At 36.8% G+C, this 19,511-nt stretch overlaps 1 protein-coding gene across 8 annotated transcripts in view; it reads left to right on the top strand.

Moving 5' to 3' along the window:
* Positions 1–19,511, top strand: part of bicd1a (BICD cargo adaptor 1a) — a 103,235-nt gene that overhangs the window by 60,303 nt on the left and 23,421 nt on the right. For 7 of the 8 annotated variants that reach the window (XM_089116347.1, XM_089116346.1, XM_089116348.1 and 4 more), the window contains one exon: positions 3,301–3,631. In XM_089116347.1, coding sequence (XP_088972473.1) covers positions 3,416–3,631 — 216 coding nt within the window. In that variant the 5' untranslated portion in view covers positions 3,301–3,415. Of the gene's footprint in view, positions 1–3,088; positions 3,632–19,511 lie in introns of those variants that run through there. The other variant, XM_089116350.1, reaches the window with a different exon arrangement.

Below are 19,511 nucleotides of genomic sequence, written 5' to 3' on the forward strand. Positions count from 1 at the left end.
ACCAGGGCGGAGACGACGGTTCAGCGGTAGAAGCGGCCATCTTTTCTGGAGACACAGGCATGGAGTCGGCCATCTGGTCCGAAAGACACAGGGGTGGAGATGGTCATCTTGTTCGAAGACACAGGCGTAAACACAGCCAGGTTATGGAATCGTCAATCTTGTCTGAAGACACCGGTGTAGACACAGGTGTTGAGGTGGCCATCTTGTCTGAAGACACAGGTGTAGAGGCGGCCATCTTGTCCGAAGACACAATCGCGGCAGCGGCCACGGTGAGACAAGACTCTGGAAGGGTGGTCTCGACAGGACAAGACTCTGGAAGGGCAGCTATGACGAGACGGGACGAGACTCTGGAAGGGCGGCCATGACAGGACGAGACGAGACTCTGTAAGGGTGGCCATGATGGAACTAGCCTCTGGAAGGGTGGCTATGACGCGTGGAGGCGAGACTCTGGAAGGGCAGCTATGACGGGACGAGGCGATGGAAGGGCAGCTATGACGGGACGAGACTCTGGAAGGGTGATCTCGACAGGACAAGACACTGGAAGGGCAGCCATGATGGGACAACACGATGAAAGGGTGGCTATGATTGATGGGACGAGACTCTGGAACGGTGATCTCGACAGGACAAGACTCTGGAAGGGTGGCTATGACGGGACGTGACGAGACTCTGTAAGGGTGGTCTTGGCGGGATGAGAGTCTGGAAGGGTGGCCATGATGGAACTAGACTCTGGAAGGGCAGCCTGACGGGTGAGACGAGACTCTGGAAGGGCGGCCATGACGGGATGAGACGATGGAAGGACGGCCATGACGGGACGAGACGATGGAAGGGCGGCTATGATGGGACAGGACGAGACTCTGGAAGGGCGGCCATGACGGGACGAGACGAGACTCTGGAAGGGTGATCTCGACAGGACAAGACTCTGGAAGGGCGGCCATGACAGGACGTGACGAGACTCTGTAAGGGTGGTCTTGGCGGGACGAGAGTCTGGAAGGGTGGCCATGATGGAACTAGACTCTGGAAGGGCAGCCTGACGGGTGAGACGAGACTCTGGAAGGGCGGCCATGACGGGATGAGACGATGGAAGGACGGCCATGACGGGACGAGACGATGGAAGGGCGGCTATGATGGGACGGGATGAGACGATGGAAGGACGGCCATGACGGGACGAGACGATGGAAGGGCGGCTATGATGGGACGGGACGAGACTCTGGAAGGGCGGCCATGACGGGATGAGACGAGACTCTGGAAGGGTGATCTCGACAGGACAAGACTCTGGAAGGGTGGCTATGACGGGAGAGGACAAGACTCTGGAAGGGCGGCCATGACATGACGTGACGAGACTCTGTAAGGGTGGTCTTGGCGGGACGAGAGTCTGGAAGGGTGGCCATGATGGAACTAGACTCTGGAAGGGCAGCCTGACGGGTGAGACGAGACTCTGGAAGGGCAGCTATGACGGGACGAGGCGATAGAAGGACGGCCACGATAGAACTAGACTCTGGAAGAGCGGCCTTAATGGGTCGAGAAGAGACTCTGGAAGGGTGGCCATGACGGGATGAGACGATGGAAGGACGGCCATGACGGGACGAGACTCTGGAAAGGAGGCCATGACGGGCCGAGACAAACTCTCAGGCATGGCAGCCAACTTGGGCAAGACCTTGTGGGGTGGAGCCGAAGTGTGTGCTGCCTACACACACAAAATAGCTGTGGCAGCTATCAAGAGCACTGTATTACCCGGAACTGTCGCAGGTGCAGCGACCATCTTGTCCGAAGACACAGGCATGACGTGAACAGCCTCTGGCTCGGCACGACTGAAGCGAAGAAAGTTTTTCTTCTCAGCACTTCTTTTTGTTGCTGCTGACAGCCACCTAGAATATTGAAAAGATGAGGAATTTTACTAACAGTTCTCTCTCTCTCGCAAGGCAGGAGTGTCAGACTATGCTGCATCAGCATAACACACTTACTTCAGGCTCTGCAGATGGTGGTTCTGTAGGTCGGGTAGATGAGGAACCAACATTCTCCTACTGAATCCTCCTCATAATGGATGCATCATCTTTCCTCTACATCATCAACAAATTCTCTCTCTTCCTAAATCAATTGCAATGCTCTCTAAGAAGCAAATTTTTTGGACATCTTGATCAGTTTTGATAAGAAATCACACTGGCAAAGCTAAATTTATTGTGTCCTGCTCCCAATTTAGAGAAAAGAAATATTGGTTCCCACAAGATAGAGGGTAAAATGTGCTGGAATGTGAGAGCAGACGGTGTTGGTGCTTAAATTTTGCAACAATGCACGGGCAGAAACACAAAACTCACACTTACTGTACACTCACACTCTCTCACACTTACAAACACACTTACATACACACACACACACACACACACACAATATGTGGTTTAGGGGACTCTCCATAGGCATATGTAAACCATGTTACGCTGTATACCTTTGTCATTATACACATTTGGGTACTTATAAACCATTTAAAAGAACACACACACACTAACAGCAGGTCCATACAGGAGGAGGACAGAGTGAAGCTACACAGGACCAACAATTTCCACACTTTTATTAGCCCAGGGTCCAGTGGACCCGAACATAATACCATGTGTAGGGGTGTACAGTGTGTGGTCATTGAAAATGTTTGAGCCAAAACCAATGAATCTGAGTTTAAAAAAATAATTAATCGTATATTTTTTTCTATTGAAAATGGGTCCTACAGACCAGAACACAATAGGCCTACAAGAGTTAAGCATGTAACGTACGTTCTTTTCCAGTAGGTGGCTGAATAGCATTTAATAAGATTCTTGTTTTCATTTCAACCACAATAGCATTCTATAAGGTTAGCCCCAAACATGTGAATTTGCAGATTTAAGTAGCTAAGTAGCTGAAAGTCTCTGAAATTTTCACATTTATTTTGAGGATAATGGGCTAAATTTATGTGTTGAATATTATAATGAATTATTATAGGCTAATTTACATAATGATTTGAATCATTATATTTTCATTGCACTCTCTTCAACTGAACTGTATACGCCTACCACTAACAAAATCTACAAATGATACTATATAAATAATATTAACGATGAGGGGTGGGGGTGACGTCACGGGTTAAGAGACAGAACTTCTGCCCACTGTGCATTCCGTGTTGATGGCGCCGGTTTTCTTCATGATCTTTTAAGTTAAAACCGGGAAAAAATGTGTTTTTGATGGATGGAACTGTGGAGCAGTTTATCACAGCAATGTTTACAATGAAGCAATCGAGTCCAGCCCATGACACTCGTTTAAACACAATTTAATCATCAGCAAACAGGAGGTGCATCGGGACGGACACACTGCAGCATTCACCTGAATCTCCTCATCAGCCTCCGTCTCTCCGAGAGCGCGTGAGGGACGCAGAGATCACACCCGTCCGGAGGCGATGGCAGCGGGGGGAGGATGCGGGGAATCAGTGGATCAGTACCGGGCCGAGGTGGAAAGGCTGACCCGTGAGCTCGCTGAAGCAAACCGGGAGAAGATCCGGGCTGCGGAATGCGGTCTGGTGGTGTTGGAGGAGAACCAGACGCTCAAGCAGCAGTACGGGGAGCTCGAGACCGAGCAGGAGGCTCTCAAACAGGAGTTGGAGCAGCTACAGGAGGTAAACATTGCTTCAATGAGCTGATATAAACGTATGTGTATATGTCTGGAACAAATGGCTGTAAATGCACACACACACATTATATATATATATATATATATATATATATATATATATATATATATATATATATGCCAAGGCTATAATAAATATATATTTTTATCTCTGATCATATATATTTGACCAACCATACCATAGAATGTTCATGGTACTGTTTGTTTTTTAAGTATATTTTGAAATATTGTTGAAAGAAATTGAGTTTTTATTTATTCATTATTTATTAATTTATATATATAATAAAATAAAAACACAAAATGTCAGGGATGTTTGCTGTGCGTTGTCCCATCTCTGATGTTTACTCCATAATACAGTAAGTGAAATGTTATCATCTGTATGTATAAATCTCAGAACTAAGCATGTTGTTGGCTTGTTTAGTGTGATGCCGTGTGTGAAGCTTTTATGAATCATTTCTATGCACTTTTATTGTAATACACTTAAAACTATTTTTGAAACATCATATTCGCTCTCAGCCCATGCTTAACTTAATTTTGGGGTTTTCTTACATCCTTAATGATATGAAAAATTAGGCAAATGGAGTAACCATCTGGACACTCATTGCTGTATTCAACTGAACTGACCACATTGTAATGTATCTGGGACAAATGGGCTCTTTTAGAGAGGTGAAATGATGAAGAGATAGAGATGAAAGGAGAGAGACAGAGGAAAACTGAGACAAAAAAAGATGGAACAAGATACTTTCTGACTGCTGCACAGCTGCAGTGATCCAGGGACAGTGTGACTAACCATTACAGGTGATTGTCAGTGTGACTGATGACAAAGAGGGGTAGGGATACAACATGTTTAATTGTTAAATGAAAGTTGCTCATAATAGTCATATTGATACTGGGTGATTTGTTGTATTAACTACACTACCGTTCAAAAGTTTGGGGTCAGGAAGATTGTTGTTTTTTTGATGTCAAAAACATATTTATAGGTAGATATTTATTGGGTCAGTAATAACAGTAATAACAATAATATTTTTTTTTAATATTATTACAATTATTGCATAAACTATTGAACAAATTATTGAATATATTTTTAAATGTAATTTATCCTTGTGCTCAAGGAACATTTTTCATTAATTGTTGGAAACAGTTGTGATGCTTAATATTTTTGGATAGAATAAGCGTTCAAAAAGAATATAAATCTTAATATAAACACGGTATAAGACTCTATAACAAGTCTTTACTGATAATTTTGATCAATTTAATGCAGTCTCGCAGAATAAAAGTATTCATCTCTTTAAAAAAAAAATCTTATTGATCGCAAACTTTTAAATAATAGTATGTTGCTTATAGGAACTTTTACAGCAATCATGACCCCCATTGAAGCAGTTAAGACCTGACCTTTTGACCTTTGTTTAGGTTGTCTTCATTAGTGTTTTTAGTGCTGTATATTCATTTTCTGAAATAGGAATAGAATTCACATAGAAATATTAGTTGATGTTATTTGGAGCCGACTGGGGATGTACTACGATATTTATTGGCACATCATCAGAATTAGCCGATAAAGGCTTAAAATTAATGTAGAACATCGACTTGAAATGAAAAATTATGCCGATATGCTTTGCCGATAATATGACATAATAACAAAGTTATTTTACAAAATTAAAATATTTTATTATTGTTAATTTCAAAGCTTTCAATGTAGCTTACTCTCATTATAAAAATAACTTAAAAAATGTTTTAATTCTAAGTACGTTTTTGCGCAAAACTAACCGAAATTATGGTAAAAATGATTTGTTTATGAACTCTGCATAGGAGAGACTTGATGTTTCCAAACAAAAGGAACATGTATTGGCATTGCCTATTTGCCAAAATGAGTTGGAATAAAAAAAAAACGGCATATCGGCAATCTAATGCACCTATGATGCATTCCCATGTTATTTTGTTAGCCTAATGACCCCTAAATTTCCCTGAAGTAAAGCAATGACTATGACTAATGGATCTTTGTTAAGCTCGACAATATGAATCCTTATCTCAGACATGTGTGGTTATTTACTGACAGCAGTGAGTCATTTGCAGTGAATAACTGTCATGAAATAATGTCGGTAATTGCATTTTTTCATGGCAGCTCCCCCTAGATCTGGCTACTGTAGTCTGCCCCGTGGGCTTGTCTTTAATTAATTCTATCATGCAAATCATGATAGAGCCTGTCTTTCCAAGCCAGACAAAAATTGGGGTCAGTTTAAAAAAAAAAAAAAATCACCTTCATTGTATCAGTTCGTTTGGAATTGCTAGAAATTTGCAGCATGTTAGTTTTTTTGCAATGTGGTAAATGTATTTTGTCTATTCAGATTTAATTTCAGAAAAAAAAAAATGTTTTTTTGTTTTTGTTTTTTAGGAAAGCTTTGAGCACATGCAGTTTAAATTTCAAATTTATCTTTTATGGTTCATGATACGATCAATAAAGCACATCTGTTTGGGTTCTTGCCTTTCAAATAGTACCTTCATCGCTCTTTATCTCTCTATATTTCTCTGTTCAAAGCATCTGTGCTGTTTATAATTGAGTCTGTCTGCGGCTGATAGTCTTGTGAAGGGCACGAGTGCTGGAGGTGATATTTTATCTGGAGGATTGACTTGCTGTATTTGGTCTTTTTTTCTCTTTATCTGTCTCGGTCCCTCCTTTATTTCGATGAATATTAAACCGAATATAAAAGACCACACTGCACCATTTGCCTTTTGGGCTCCCAGCTCAAATCCTTTGAGAGTTTTCCTAGAATTTACTTGAAAATCAGATTTTCTAAATGTGCAAGAGAAAGGAAACACCATATGAAATCTTTCTGAGGACAGTTTTAAAGACGCCTTCACCATATACTGTACACACCTTTTTTGCAAAGAATTTGTTTGTATTTGTTTTTTTATTATTTAACCCTTTGATGCACAACATGGGTCTAAATAGACCCGACTGAGTTTTCATTTTCTATATCTTTGCAAGAAATTAATTTCATCACTCAGTATTCCAGGTATTCCTCAATTAACTTGTTTTTGATCATCACAAATCCTTATTTTTATTTTTCATTTCTTACTTTTTGAATAAAAATAGTTTTTGTATAGCAACCCTTCTAATGCGCAACATGGGTCTAAAAAGACCCGTATTCATTTCCTATGGTATTTCAGTGATGGCTGAGTGTTTTCTTTGCTGAATCTTTAAAATATATGTATTTTATCATTTCTTATTCCAGATATTCATTAAATAACTTGTTTTTGATATCCACAAATCATTGGGTTTATGTTTCCTTTCTTACTTTATAAACAAACACAGTTTTTGTATTTCTACATCAATTTTACATACATGGGTCTAAAAAGACCCGTATTCATTTCCTATGGTAATTCAGTGATGGCTGAGTGTTTCTTTGATGAATCTTTAAAATATATGTGTTTTTTTATCGTTTCTTTTTCCAGGTATTCATTAAATATCTTGTTTTTGATTTCCACAACTCATTATGTTTATGTTTTCTTTCTTACTTTATAAACAAACACAGTTTTTGTATTTATACATCAATTTTACATACATGGGTCTAAAATGACCCATATTCATTTGCTATGTTATTTCAGTGATGTCTGAGTGTTTCTTTGCTGAATCTTTAATTTAAAATATGTTTTTTTTAATCATTTCTTATTCCAGGTATTCATTAAATATCTTGTTTTTAATTTCCACAAATCATTATGTTAGGTTTTTTAAATTTATTTCTACATCAATTTTACATACATGGGTCAAAAAATTGTATTAATCTTATTTTATTTTAACCACAGACATTTTTTTATATATATATATTGTAAAAGATACCAACATAATATCTCAATATTAGGCTATGGTTACCTTGACCTTGTAATCCTAGTGAGAAATCCTAGTGAGAAGGAGAAACATGTCCAATACTATTAGCTAGCTATAGCTGTTGACATATTCTAGCTAGCTAATGTTAACTACACAAAAAAAGATTGTTTTTTTAAAGCTTATTTACATTTAGTAGGCCTAACAGTTCATAATCATTCATATGCTGAAATCATTCTATGATTGAAATGATGCCCAGCTGCCAAAGACAGAAAAGTCAGCAACTGGTGTTCCCAGAGCACCAGGCCTGTGTGCAAGGAGCACAAACATGTAGTTGTCATTTGTGAGGCATGTAAGCACTAAGATGGCAATTTGAGATGCCGCTGTACCAGTGTGATTTTATTTTTTCTGTTTTTTTTTTCTTTTATTTGATCACATTCACCACAATTCAATACAGTTACACTACACCACAGTTCAATTTCAGTGTTATCAGTTATCTGTGATATGTGAATGTTATGCGAGACAAAGTGGCAAATAAACATTTCAAGTGTTAAATATGTTGTTAAAATTACTTCTAAGATTATCAATTTAAAAAAATGTTGTCTTTATTTTTTTGTTTTATTATGCTTGATAAGTACATTTGATATAGTAACACAAAACCTAGAAAAAAATGAAAAAAAATTATTTTTGGTAATTGAAAACAATATTTTTTTAATATTTATAAATCATGAAATTTATAGATAATGGAATATTAAATGCTTAAATAAATTGATCTCAAAAGATAAAAAGAAAAGAAAAGTCCAGCCATGCATTAAATAACATAGGAAATGAATACGGGTCTTTTTTGACCCATGTATGTAAAATTGATGTAGAAATACAAAAACTGTGTTTGTTTATAAAGTAAGAAAGGAAACATAAACACAATGATTTGTGGATATCAAAAACAAGATATTTAATGAAGACCTGGAATAACAAATGATAAAATACATATAGTTTAAAGATTCAGCAAAGAAAACACTCAGCCATCACTGAAATACCATAGGAAATGAATACGGGTCTTTTTAGACCCATGTTGCGCATTAGAAGGGGTATCCATAGCTTGCGCATCAAAGGGTTAATAATTATTATTATTGTTCCCATATATCCTAGTAAGCACTTTGTAATTTGTTATTATTGCTGTAATTTTCCACTTTTTCCATTTTTTTTTTTTACGAAAGTGCACATAGTTAGCACACAGTTGGTGGGTAATTTTTTCCTATTTATAAAGTCAGAATTGATTTTAGAACTCATGTTAACTCACTTATCATGTTAAATGCAGCATAAAGGTCAAGATGATTAGAAATTGGGCATTTGAAAACAGGCCATTGCCATTAGTTTATTAAATGTTGATAAATAGAAGCCCAAAGCCTGCTTGAAGGGATAGTTCCCCCAAAATCATGTCGTTTGAAACCATTTCATTTTTTTTTTTTGCTGAACAGAGAAGATATTTTCTTCTCTTTTTGTTTCAACTCTTACAGTCAATATAAGTCTGTCTAAAACAATGTTAGACACCACCACTTTCATTGTGTGGACCAAAAAAACATGGAGAACTTTTGTGTTCTACAGTAATCTTCAATTATTCAGACGTACACTAAAGGAGTAAAATTATTAATTGTTGTTATGCATTTGTTTGTCAATCTAGGCGACTTGTGGTAAACAGCAAATAGAGCTCAAAAGGTTTTTCGGTCCCTCAGGACACAGAGGAAACAGACTGTTGAGTGTTTAATGGTTACAAATGGAGGGTGTTTGTGCGTATTAACAGTACAGTGCCCTACAGTTCTCTTTCCACTGAAATGCTCTTGATGTGACTTGTAGATCTTGATGTGATCTACATTGATAGATAAAAAAAAAAAAACTAGGCTATAATTTTGCCTTTATACTTTTATTCAGAGCAATTTATATAATTCAGTCTAAACATTTGATTAGTTAATGCATTGGGAATCAAATCCATGACCGTGGCATAGCACAATGCCATACTTTTTAAACTATGTACTTTTAAACTATATCATGTAGGCCTACTTTTAGACTATAAATAGTCCTGAAGGGACTGAGAAGACTGAGATTCTTTTCTCACAGATATTTAATGCACCCATCGACATAAACACCAACACCGTACACCAACAAGGTGGTTAATAAGGACGAATATAAAACAAACATCAGTCACACATTCAGTTACATGGAAAACACATACCTGGGGGGTTGATTTCTTGGGATTTCTTGATCGGATGACTTAAACCTAAAAGTTAAATATTATAACATTGATCTATCTATTTATGTGTATGATAAACAAGACATACAAAAAGCACAACATAAAGTGTAACCTTAGAAAGAATACATCTTGTTCATATAAACAACAGTTGAGTAACTAATTAGACTAATTAGAAGTTAAAAATAAGAAAAGAAAAGAAAAATAGTTTAAATACACAAGCATCATATATATAGTGAAAATAAATAAATGTGACAGCAAATATACTTAATATGTCAAAACCAGCTTCCACAACTTTAGCTAACATTGAGTATGAAGCTGTGAGCATAAAGCCCTGCACAAAGTCATAGATTTCTAGGTCATCCATATGGAGTCTTAAATCTGCCTGTCCTAGACAGAAGAATAAAATTAAAAGAGAAGTAGTAAGAGACAGACAGAAGGATGCGGTAAAAAAGCCTCACCACCCCCTCACAAAATCAGCAGAGGTTCAAGGAGCTAAATGATAATGACTGGTGGACTGGTGGACAGGTCAGGCCCTAGTTTTTCTGCCCAGCCCCCATAGTCTAACCTCTTGGCACAAAGGAACTCATCTCTCAAGAACCCCCTAGAGGTGAGAGATATTGATTAGAGCCTCTGATGCAAATGATTGTTGCATTGTGAGCCAGCACCATTCTCCAAATTAATACCAATAAACAGCATTTTCAGTGCTATACAGTGTTATACATCATTGCTGCTTGCTATGGGAAGCATCGCTTTTTTTTTTTTTTTTGCTCATCCTGAAAGTTAGGTATAGATAAAAGCATCTCCAAATGCATAAATGTAAGCTTTGGTGGTGCATTACTCAGAGATGGATGATACCTCAAATTACGCATCTGGTTGAGTGGGTTTTTTACTCTAATTTACCGTAATTTTCACCTGATGAACGATAAAATAGCTATATCGTCTTTTGATTTGGGGAAGAAATAAACCCACTTTGCAACCATCCAGAAAGCTCTATAATGACCCATCAATGTCATAAGTCCCTGCTTGAGTACACGCTAATTGATGCAACCACTTAGTGAAGCAGCCAAAGACCAAACACCAGAAAGGCTGTATCTGAATATGCCAATCTAGTAGTTGTCTCTTATGATTTTCAGAGATGAGCGTTCTATTTGGATTTGTAAATATCTAACAGTTGTAGCTTAAATTGGCGTGGCTTTGGGTTTGTACCTTTTAATCAAGCTACGAGCAATCTGTGCCTCTTCATCTCAGTGAAGACACTGCCTAGGCTAGAACCCTGCACTGTTTATTTTATTTCTGCTGCAACGAGACTTTGGGAAAGAGCCGGCCTACTTTACCCAGGGGTGTGTGTATTGATTGTTGCTTTACTTTAGCCTTCTAGACTGCAACTTCAGTGCCTGCAGTAAAATAAACTTGGCTTTGACAATTAAATGAATAAAGTCTCTGTTTTGACTGTTTCAGGCAGTTGTAGACTATAGACTATATATCCCTCATTTGTTTTTTCACTCAGTGTGACAAATCCATTTGCTGTCTCATAAAGTGTATCACGGTCAACACACTTCCTATACTCCTTTCACTTTGTAGAGTTTTTCTCTCAAATTAGACACAGAAACCTGTATCTAGCCTAATATGAATTTGCTTTTCTAAAATGCCAACATTTTAACACATTCATTTTTATATTTGTTTATTTCCGAAAAAAACAAAATGGGATTGTTTAGCAGTCTATATTGAACATTTTATTTTCACATTAAAAAAGTGATTTTTCATTCTGATGTCTTGATTCACAGCTGATCTGTGGTACATAAACATACGGCAACATGCACCTGGCTTGGACACTTCCAGTTGTAGACACATGTTAGACATCAGACATATCAACCCGATCTCACGACCAAGTCGTACGAATTTGACCAATGATTAAAAAGTGGCTAATTCGTAACAAATCATACGACCTCACTCGTACGAATCAGTACGATTTTGCTAAATTGTACATATTTTACGAATTGGCCAATTCGTATGAATTCGTACGAATGACCTACCCCTTACCCCACCCCTAAACCTAACCATCACGTGTGTTTAGACAAATCGTACAAATTTGTACGAGTGAGGTCGTACGAATTAGCACGAATTAGACACTTTTTAATCATACGTCTAATTCGTACGAATTGGGCGTGAGATAGTGTTGGACATATATGATTCTATCAATATAATCCTCCACTAAATCTCATTTCCCCACCACCTATATTTTTTCCATGCCAGCTGCATGTTAAAAGCCGACTCGGCCATCCATTACACCCTGTTTGGATGATACCCAGTTGCACATTTTCCTGTCCTTCAGTGTTTGTATGTTCAGGTGGTTGTGGCCCATGGCTCCTGACCTGTGTGCTAATTAAATGAGACCCTGCCCTGTCTCTTCCCAACATGTATATAGGACGCTCACTCTCTAAGGATGGCTACTTACTAAGTGATGATGTTATAAGATGCTTGAGGCAGAGGACTGGAATACAACCTCTCTATACAGGGCAATTTACTGCCCTAAAAGACTCCAGACCTGGACTAGTCTGTGCACTCCGAAAAAGAGACAAGAAAGGGAGAGACAGAAATAGAGATGCCATATCATACTGTCTTATATTGTTTTAAATGTGATGAATGGGCTTGTTTTCATTATCTTGGGAGGCGCAGCAGATTTATTGTTCGTTATTTAATGCTGTATTAGTATGATGAGCTATGCATTTACAAGTTGCTGATAATTTACACATTAACTGACAAACCTATTGCGCAGTGCTGATATGCATTCATGCTGCTTACCCAAAATAAGAGATTTAAGAGGCTCTGTTCAGCTAAAGATGAGGCGGTTTTCATAGTCTGTTTTGTTACTTTGCATGCTGCGAATTTCAATCTCGAACATAATCAAATTCTGCCTATCTCTTTCAACAAGGTATAATAAAGAAGAAAAGCCTCTTTCCTGCTCTGGGCTCCTAAATCCCAGGCGACTTCTACCCCAAAGGGTGATTTTGGAGTAATACAGTCTTCTATTATTCTCGCCCTGCATTCCATTGTCAGCTGAACATGTGTTGCAGTGAATAAGAAGTGCTGCATTGCTGCAGAGATGTTTAGCTGAAGAACTGTTTCCTCCCCATCTTTTTTTTTTTAATGAACACTTACCAGGAAGGTCTGGTTTTGTCTGTAATTCAATTCACATGTATTTGTAAAGCGCTTTTCACAATACATAATATTTCTAAGCAGATTTAAAGAAAATCCAGGTTTATACATTACAATTTAGAGTAATGTTATCAGAGGTGACTGTGTCGAATAATGTCCATATGTCCATAATCTACAGCTCTAAGATAATACAAATCATGCAGGGGATGATTTTAGGCATAAACAATGAACTCATTAAAGCTATTCATTTCAAGTTGTGATTGTAATGATTACAAAAAATTTGGCAGTGGGATTTATTTATTCAGTGTTGGCGTTCTCTGAATTTCTGGCAGGGGTTGGCGTCATCTGAAATCTTCAAAAGTGGCTGGATTCAAACTGGAGCTGGCTTAATCTCTAGATACATCTTGATGGGCGTCCCAAGGTAGAAACAGATAAGCAAATGGAAAATAATTAGCGTAGCTGATGTTCATAATGTTTCAAGTAATACATCGCCATATGCTTTTGATTTGATGCAACTGGTGAGTGCAAGGTTATGAGATGCATTATGCGAATGCTTGGCTAAAGAGATGTTTGTTTATCTAGATTTTGCAGAGTGTGTCTTAGTCACTATCACTATCAGGAACACTATCAGGAAGACTTCCAGAATTTAGGAGCCAAATGTGAAAATACTTAAATACTATCTCCTACTTATATATCCTAGGTACTACCAAAAGTCAAGAGTTTAAGACCTTAAAGAGCGTGATTGATTGTAGAGCGATAGAAGTTTGGTTAAATATACAGGAGTTGAGCCATTAAGGGCCTTATGTTCAGTAGCAATACTTTGCAATCGATACAGAACTTAATAGATAACTAGTGGAGAGATGATAGAATTGAGATAATATATATGGTCATATTTTCTCAACCTGGTAAGAACTCTAGCTGTTGCACTAACTGGACTAAATGTCGCTTGGTTATTGAGGATTCAGCTTTTCTGCATCAAAAACGGATATCATGTTCCGTAGCTTGGCAATGTTTCTGAGGTGGAACAACACTGTATTTGTAACATGAAGTGTGATTTTCAAAAGACAAGGTGCTGTCTAATATAACACCAAGGTCTTTAATTGTAGAGGATGAAGTAACAGTAAAATGTATTAAAAAAATTAATTGCGATTAATCGCATCCAAAATAAAAGTCTGTGTTTACATAATATGCTGTATATAATTATTTTGTATATATAAATACCTATGCATGCATGTATATATTTAAGAATTATTTGCGCTTAAATTCTGTATATATATAAATACATAATCTATATTATATAAATATAAATATTTTATATATGAATAACACATTTTCTTAAATATATACATGCATGTGTGTGTATATACAAAATAATTATATACAGCACACACAAATATATTATGTAAACACAGACTTTTATTTTGGATGCGATTAATCGCAATTAATTTTTGCACAGCCCTAATTTTAAGAGATTATGTGTACATGTGTTTTTGGTCTAATAAATAATACATCAGTCTTATCCAAATTTATTAGATAAAAAATGATTGCTCATCTAATATTTATATCTTTAATACACGCTGTCAACTTGGATTGTTTAGAGATTTCATCTGGTCGTAATTAAATACATTATAATGAAAAAATATATAACTGAGTAACATCAATATAACAGTGGAAACTAATTCCATGTTTTCTAAAAAAAAAATATTTCCAAGGGGCAGCATTTATATTGAAAATAGCAGAGGGCCTATAACAAACCCTTGCGGCACACCATTATTGATGTTAACTTGGAAGATTCCTGTTTAAAAAAACAAACAAAAATGGTAACGGTCACATACTGTAGGTACTATTTAAATCATATGAAATAGTAGTCTATACCAGTGTAATTTGTATTTGTAATTACCAGTGTAAAACTAGAATTGAAATGCAACCTTGGTCAGAAGCTAGAAGTAAGTGATTTGTAATTTTAACAGACTTACATTTTTCAAATATTTATAAATTATAATAATATTTTAAAATAGTACTGTTTTACTGTATTTTTAATCAAATAAATGCAGCATTGGTCTTTCAAAATCTCCCAACAACAAACCTTTTAACAGTAGTGTATATATTATTTTTCAACTGAGAATTTTCCAGTGATAATTGATCATACTAATGCTAGAAAGACCAAACATATGTTTTGAATGCTGGTCTCCATCATTTGATGCTGGTGTTTTGTGTGTCCGCTTTATACTTAACTAACTTCAACCAGCCTCAATTCTGCTGTTGGCTATGCTGGTCCACCTGCTAGACCAGCAACAAACCAGAACTTACCGGCATAGACGTTTGCAGGTGTAAGCTTTTCAGCAAGATTTAGTTCTAGAAAGAAGATAGTATTATTCGCTTTCTCTCACTGCTGAGGAAAGCATTCTAGTCAAACTCCACCCTGGATTTATAAGCCTCCTGAGACTGTGAAAACAGCCGTGGTTCCCAGATACCTGAAAACATACCCTGGTGGTACCTGCTAAAAAATACAACAACAGGAAATTACATTGCGTATAGGATTAGAACCCCACCAAACCTCAACAAGCTCCAAGGTGTAGCTATCAAATTGGTTGTTGACTGTAGCTACTATTCTCATCAGTACTTTTGGCCAGTACTGACAATAAACCAGGATTTATTCTTTTGTCATACTACTAATGTTGGATTTGTCAAGCAGTACATATCAGTGCAGTAGGTATGGAGTTATTTTGCTTTTTTTAACTGCAAAGCTTTTACTATTTTAGAATACTGTTTTCTACGTGACTCCATTGTAATCATATTGTGCTGTAAGACTCCATAATGCTGGCTTGCTAATGTATCTGCTTCTATCCATATTCCTTCACACTGACAGGAAGCCTGTGAAACATCCACTCTCTCTGTCTGAGTCATGATGATGAATCTCTGAACTGGCAGCATGACCAGTCTAGCACTTTTGTGTCTTTTTCTCTGTGGACTTTGCCTTGAGGTAAATCAGACAAATATGTTAGTCTTAAAAGATACGGATGAGGGTAAGACTATTTGCTACAGTAAATCATTTGTTTTCTCTATACCCCTGGCTTTGAAATAATTTAAAATAATTAAAATATTTATTTTAATTAAAATTAAAATAATATAATAAATTACATTTAGGAAGTGTATGTGTGTGTATGAATATACACTTATGTATGTATTAGTAACACAGTCTCATCCCAAATCGTCATATAACTGACGTTTTGGGACGTATTTTGACCATACGTCAATATCCGCCTTTTTAGGGCCCCCTTAAACGTCGGTAGATGGCGATCCCGGGCCGTCATACAACTGACGCTTTACCTTTAACGTCAGTTAGGTGACGGGTTAGGTTTAGGGTTAAGTTTAGGTATGGGGTAGAGTTAGGATCCCATAACCTCATCTACCGACGTTTAAGGGGGCCCTAAAAAGGCGAATATTGACGTATGGTCAAAAGACGTCCCAAAACGTCAGTTATATGACGATTTGGGATGAGACCGGGTTGGTATTAGTGTTGTCACAAAACTGGAATTTCGATAAGATACCTTGACAATTATCTATATTTGATACCATTTTTTCGATACCATAGGGAAAACTGCCATACTACTCATATTGTCACGATTAGCTATGTTTAGTTCTATGGACTCTTATTTTAATATGCTGTTCTGTTTCCCTTAGTTCCTGTTTCCTTGCTCTGTTCAGTTTCAGTTTCCTCGGTTTCTTATTATGCCCCAATTAGCATAATCCCTGCATAAAGGCATAATACTCCCTGTTCAGTTTTGTTCTCTGTTGTTTGTTATGGTTATGAAATGTAAATGTGTTGTTTACTTCCTAATGAGTGTATCATTAAAGACTGGATTCCTTGTTCGTGCTTGTAACTTAACATCACCAGCACATGACACATATACTGTAGATATGTAGAGGTAACAAGGTTCTGTTGTTATGGGAAGAAGGAGGTGGGAACTGGAAAACATTCAACCAGTTGAATAGATAAATAAACAAATACAAAAATGAAAGTATAAGCCAGCAGCCCCTCATGGACGACTGCTGGCCACACAAAAGACAACATAAAATCCAGGCCTGGCCTCTCTCAATCTCCACTGTCGTCACTCCTCCTTTATGCCTCCGCTCCTTCGTGAGAGATTCTATCTAAGATGCTATCCTATCAATATAATAATCCTAGGTGAGTGTATGTACATATCGTATCAATGTGTATCGATAGGGAAATATCCAAAACGGACATTTCCTTTATATATTTGTTGCAGTATTGGGAAAATAATGCTATTCTTTACAATATATCCTACAATGCACTATATAACAATATATTACAATATATTTAGCTATTTTTGTATATGCAGTATATATATATATATATATATATATAGTATACACTGTGATTCTTAAGAATAGCATTACAATTCTAGATCCCAGATCCCCAAGTATGAAGTGCTTGGGGAAAATGCACTTATACAGACAGAAATACGTCCACATACGTATTGTACAACTCACCCACATTCATTGTATATACGATAGGGCTACTATATGGAGCAACAAAAATAAATGTGATGAGCTCGCTTTTGCTTAACTTTGCTTAAGACGTCATTTTGGCCATATATATGCTGATGTCAGAATTGAAATCCGTGTGTGATTTATGTTTAGATTAATTTTTGCTTACACGTAATCCTTGGTGTATTTTTGAGAGGAGTCATGAGCTTAGATTGGAGTGTGCAGAAATTTGGTTTGCCGATTATTCTCTCTCTTTCTTTTTTGAGGGTTTTTGTCGCATGCAGTTAAATACTGTTGCCATACTTGGATTAATACATTTTACTTTCAATTACAGATCAAAAAATCTTTCAAGGTCTTGCAAATACCATATAGCATATTTTATTTACACTCAGGCACATAAGATGCATACCAATTGCCAATACCTTTGAATGAATGAGACATGATGCAAGGTTGGACCGCGGCTCTGTATTGGAAATAGAAATAACAAGGATTTTCTGGATTGTGCTGGCAGCGTTACAGAACAGACTCCTGCCCTGCCGTCACTGACACGCAGATGCTGCGACCATGGCTGTCTGGAACAAATCACTTGACAGCATTGACCGATGACTGCTTTCCCATGCATATGTACTTTAATGTACGTAGTAGTAATTTACCCAGCATGCTGTTTAATGTTATCACGGCTGTTGCTTTTGACACTCGCACTTTTCAGATGCTTCCTGTTGTTGTAACCAATGTAAAGCATACTGTTCCCTGGCACAGTTACAGTAAAGCTGGCATGCAAATGAAAACTTAAATATATATTTAGACGGTAACAGGTCATATGATTGATATATCAAGTGATCATTGACTTTTTTTTAATGGGATGTTTAGTGGCAGCTAAATCAAAAATATAACAACAACAATTAAAAATATTCATGCACTGTAAAAAAATATTGTTGGTTTAACTTAAAAAAGTAAGTAACCTGGATTGCCTTAAAATTTTAAGTTGATTGAACTGAAAAAGTGAGTTAATTCAATGAAGTAGATTAATTTAACCATCAAAAAACTAAATAAATTATTATAAAGTTGATTTGACAAAAGACAATATGTTGTGATAAAAAAATATTTTTTACAGTGATGATCGTCATAAAATCTTTCTAAAACATTTCCTCTCATTTTCAACATTTTTTTTTTCTAGCAAATTTCCTAAATTGTTCATTTTTATAATTTATGATTGCATTTAAAAAAACTCTCGTTAATGGACAGTATGTACCGTGAGTTTTTAATATTGTGGTAATCACATAATTTCCATCTACTGTGTAACAGGTGCTTGTTCCATTGTAGATGCTCAGTAGGGCTGCACGATATATAGGAATTATCGAAAAATCTTATCGTGATATGCAAATCGCAATAGCTTGTGGTAACTGAATGATTTTATTTCTTCAAAAGATTAGGAAAAGTCAAAGGCGTAGGTCGACACAGAAGAAAATAGGGTAACGCTTCCTTTTACAGTACAGTACAGTGTACCTAGAAAGTACTGGCTAATATAAGGTAAGTACATGGAACAGGGGTAGGTTTAGGGGTAGGTTCAGGGTTAGTATTAGTTATTACCCAGTAATTGCAGTTACTAAAATAAGTACATAGTATTTACATGGATAACTAGACTGTAAAAGGAAGCGTTACCGAAAATAGACTGGACACATGACTGTTACAAACGTGGGACTTAATGTTATTAGACGCAATAAGCTAAACACTAATGTGTACAAGATGCTTTTTCTCTTAAAATATAATGTGTTGGTTATATAATTAAACATTTTTTAATATAATCAAAATAAAAAAAATATCGCATTATTTAACGAGTTATCGTATATCGCTTGTTTTTTTGTTTTGTTTTGTTTTTAATCGTGCAGCCCTAATGCTCAGACTGAAAAACTCCAGACTTAAGATCATCTATCTTTGGGACGTTAAATACGTTAATGACCCAATTTTGCGTGCTTCGGTTATTTATTTGTGTTATTTGCATAAACTTTAAATTCAGAGACTAGTTTAGAGACTAGTTTGGCATCATATTTTGACCACCCCGCTCTAAATAAAAGAAACCAGATGGAGAAAGTCGGCTTTGCGGACACACTTCTCCACAAACCATCTGCC

The sequence above is a fragment of the Pimephales promelas genome, chromosome 10 (genome assembly GCF_988280905.1).
Source record: "Pimephales promelas chromosome 10, fPimPro1.hap1.1, whole genome shotgun sequence".
NCBI classification, from domain to species: domain Eukaryota; kingdom Metazoa; phylum Chordata; class Actinopteri; order Cypriniformes; family Leuciscidae; genus Pimephales; species Pimephales promelas.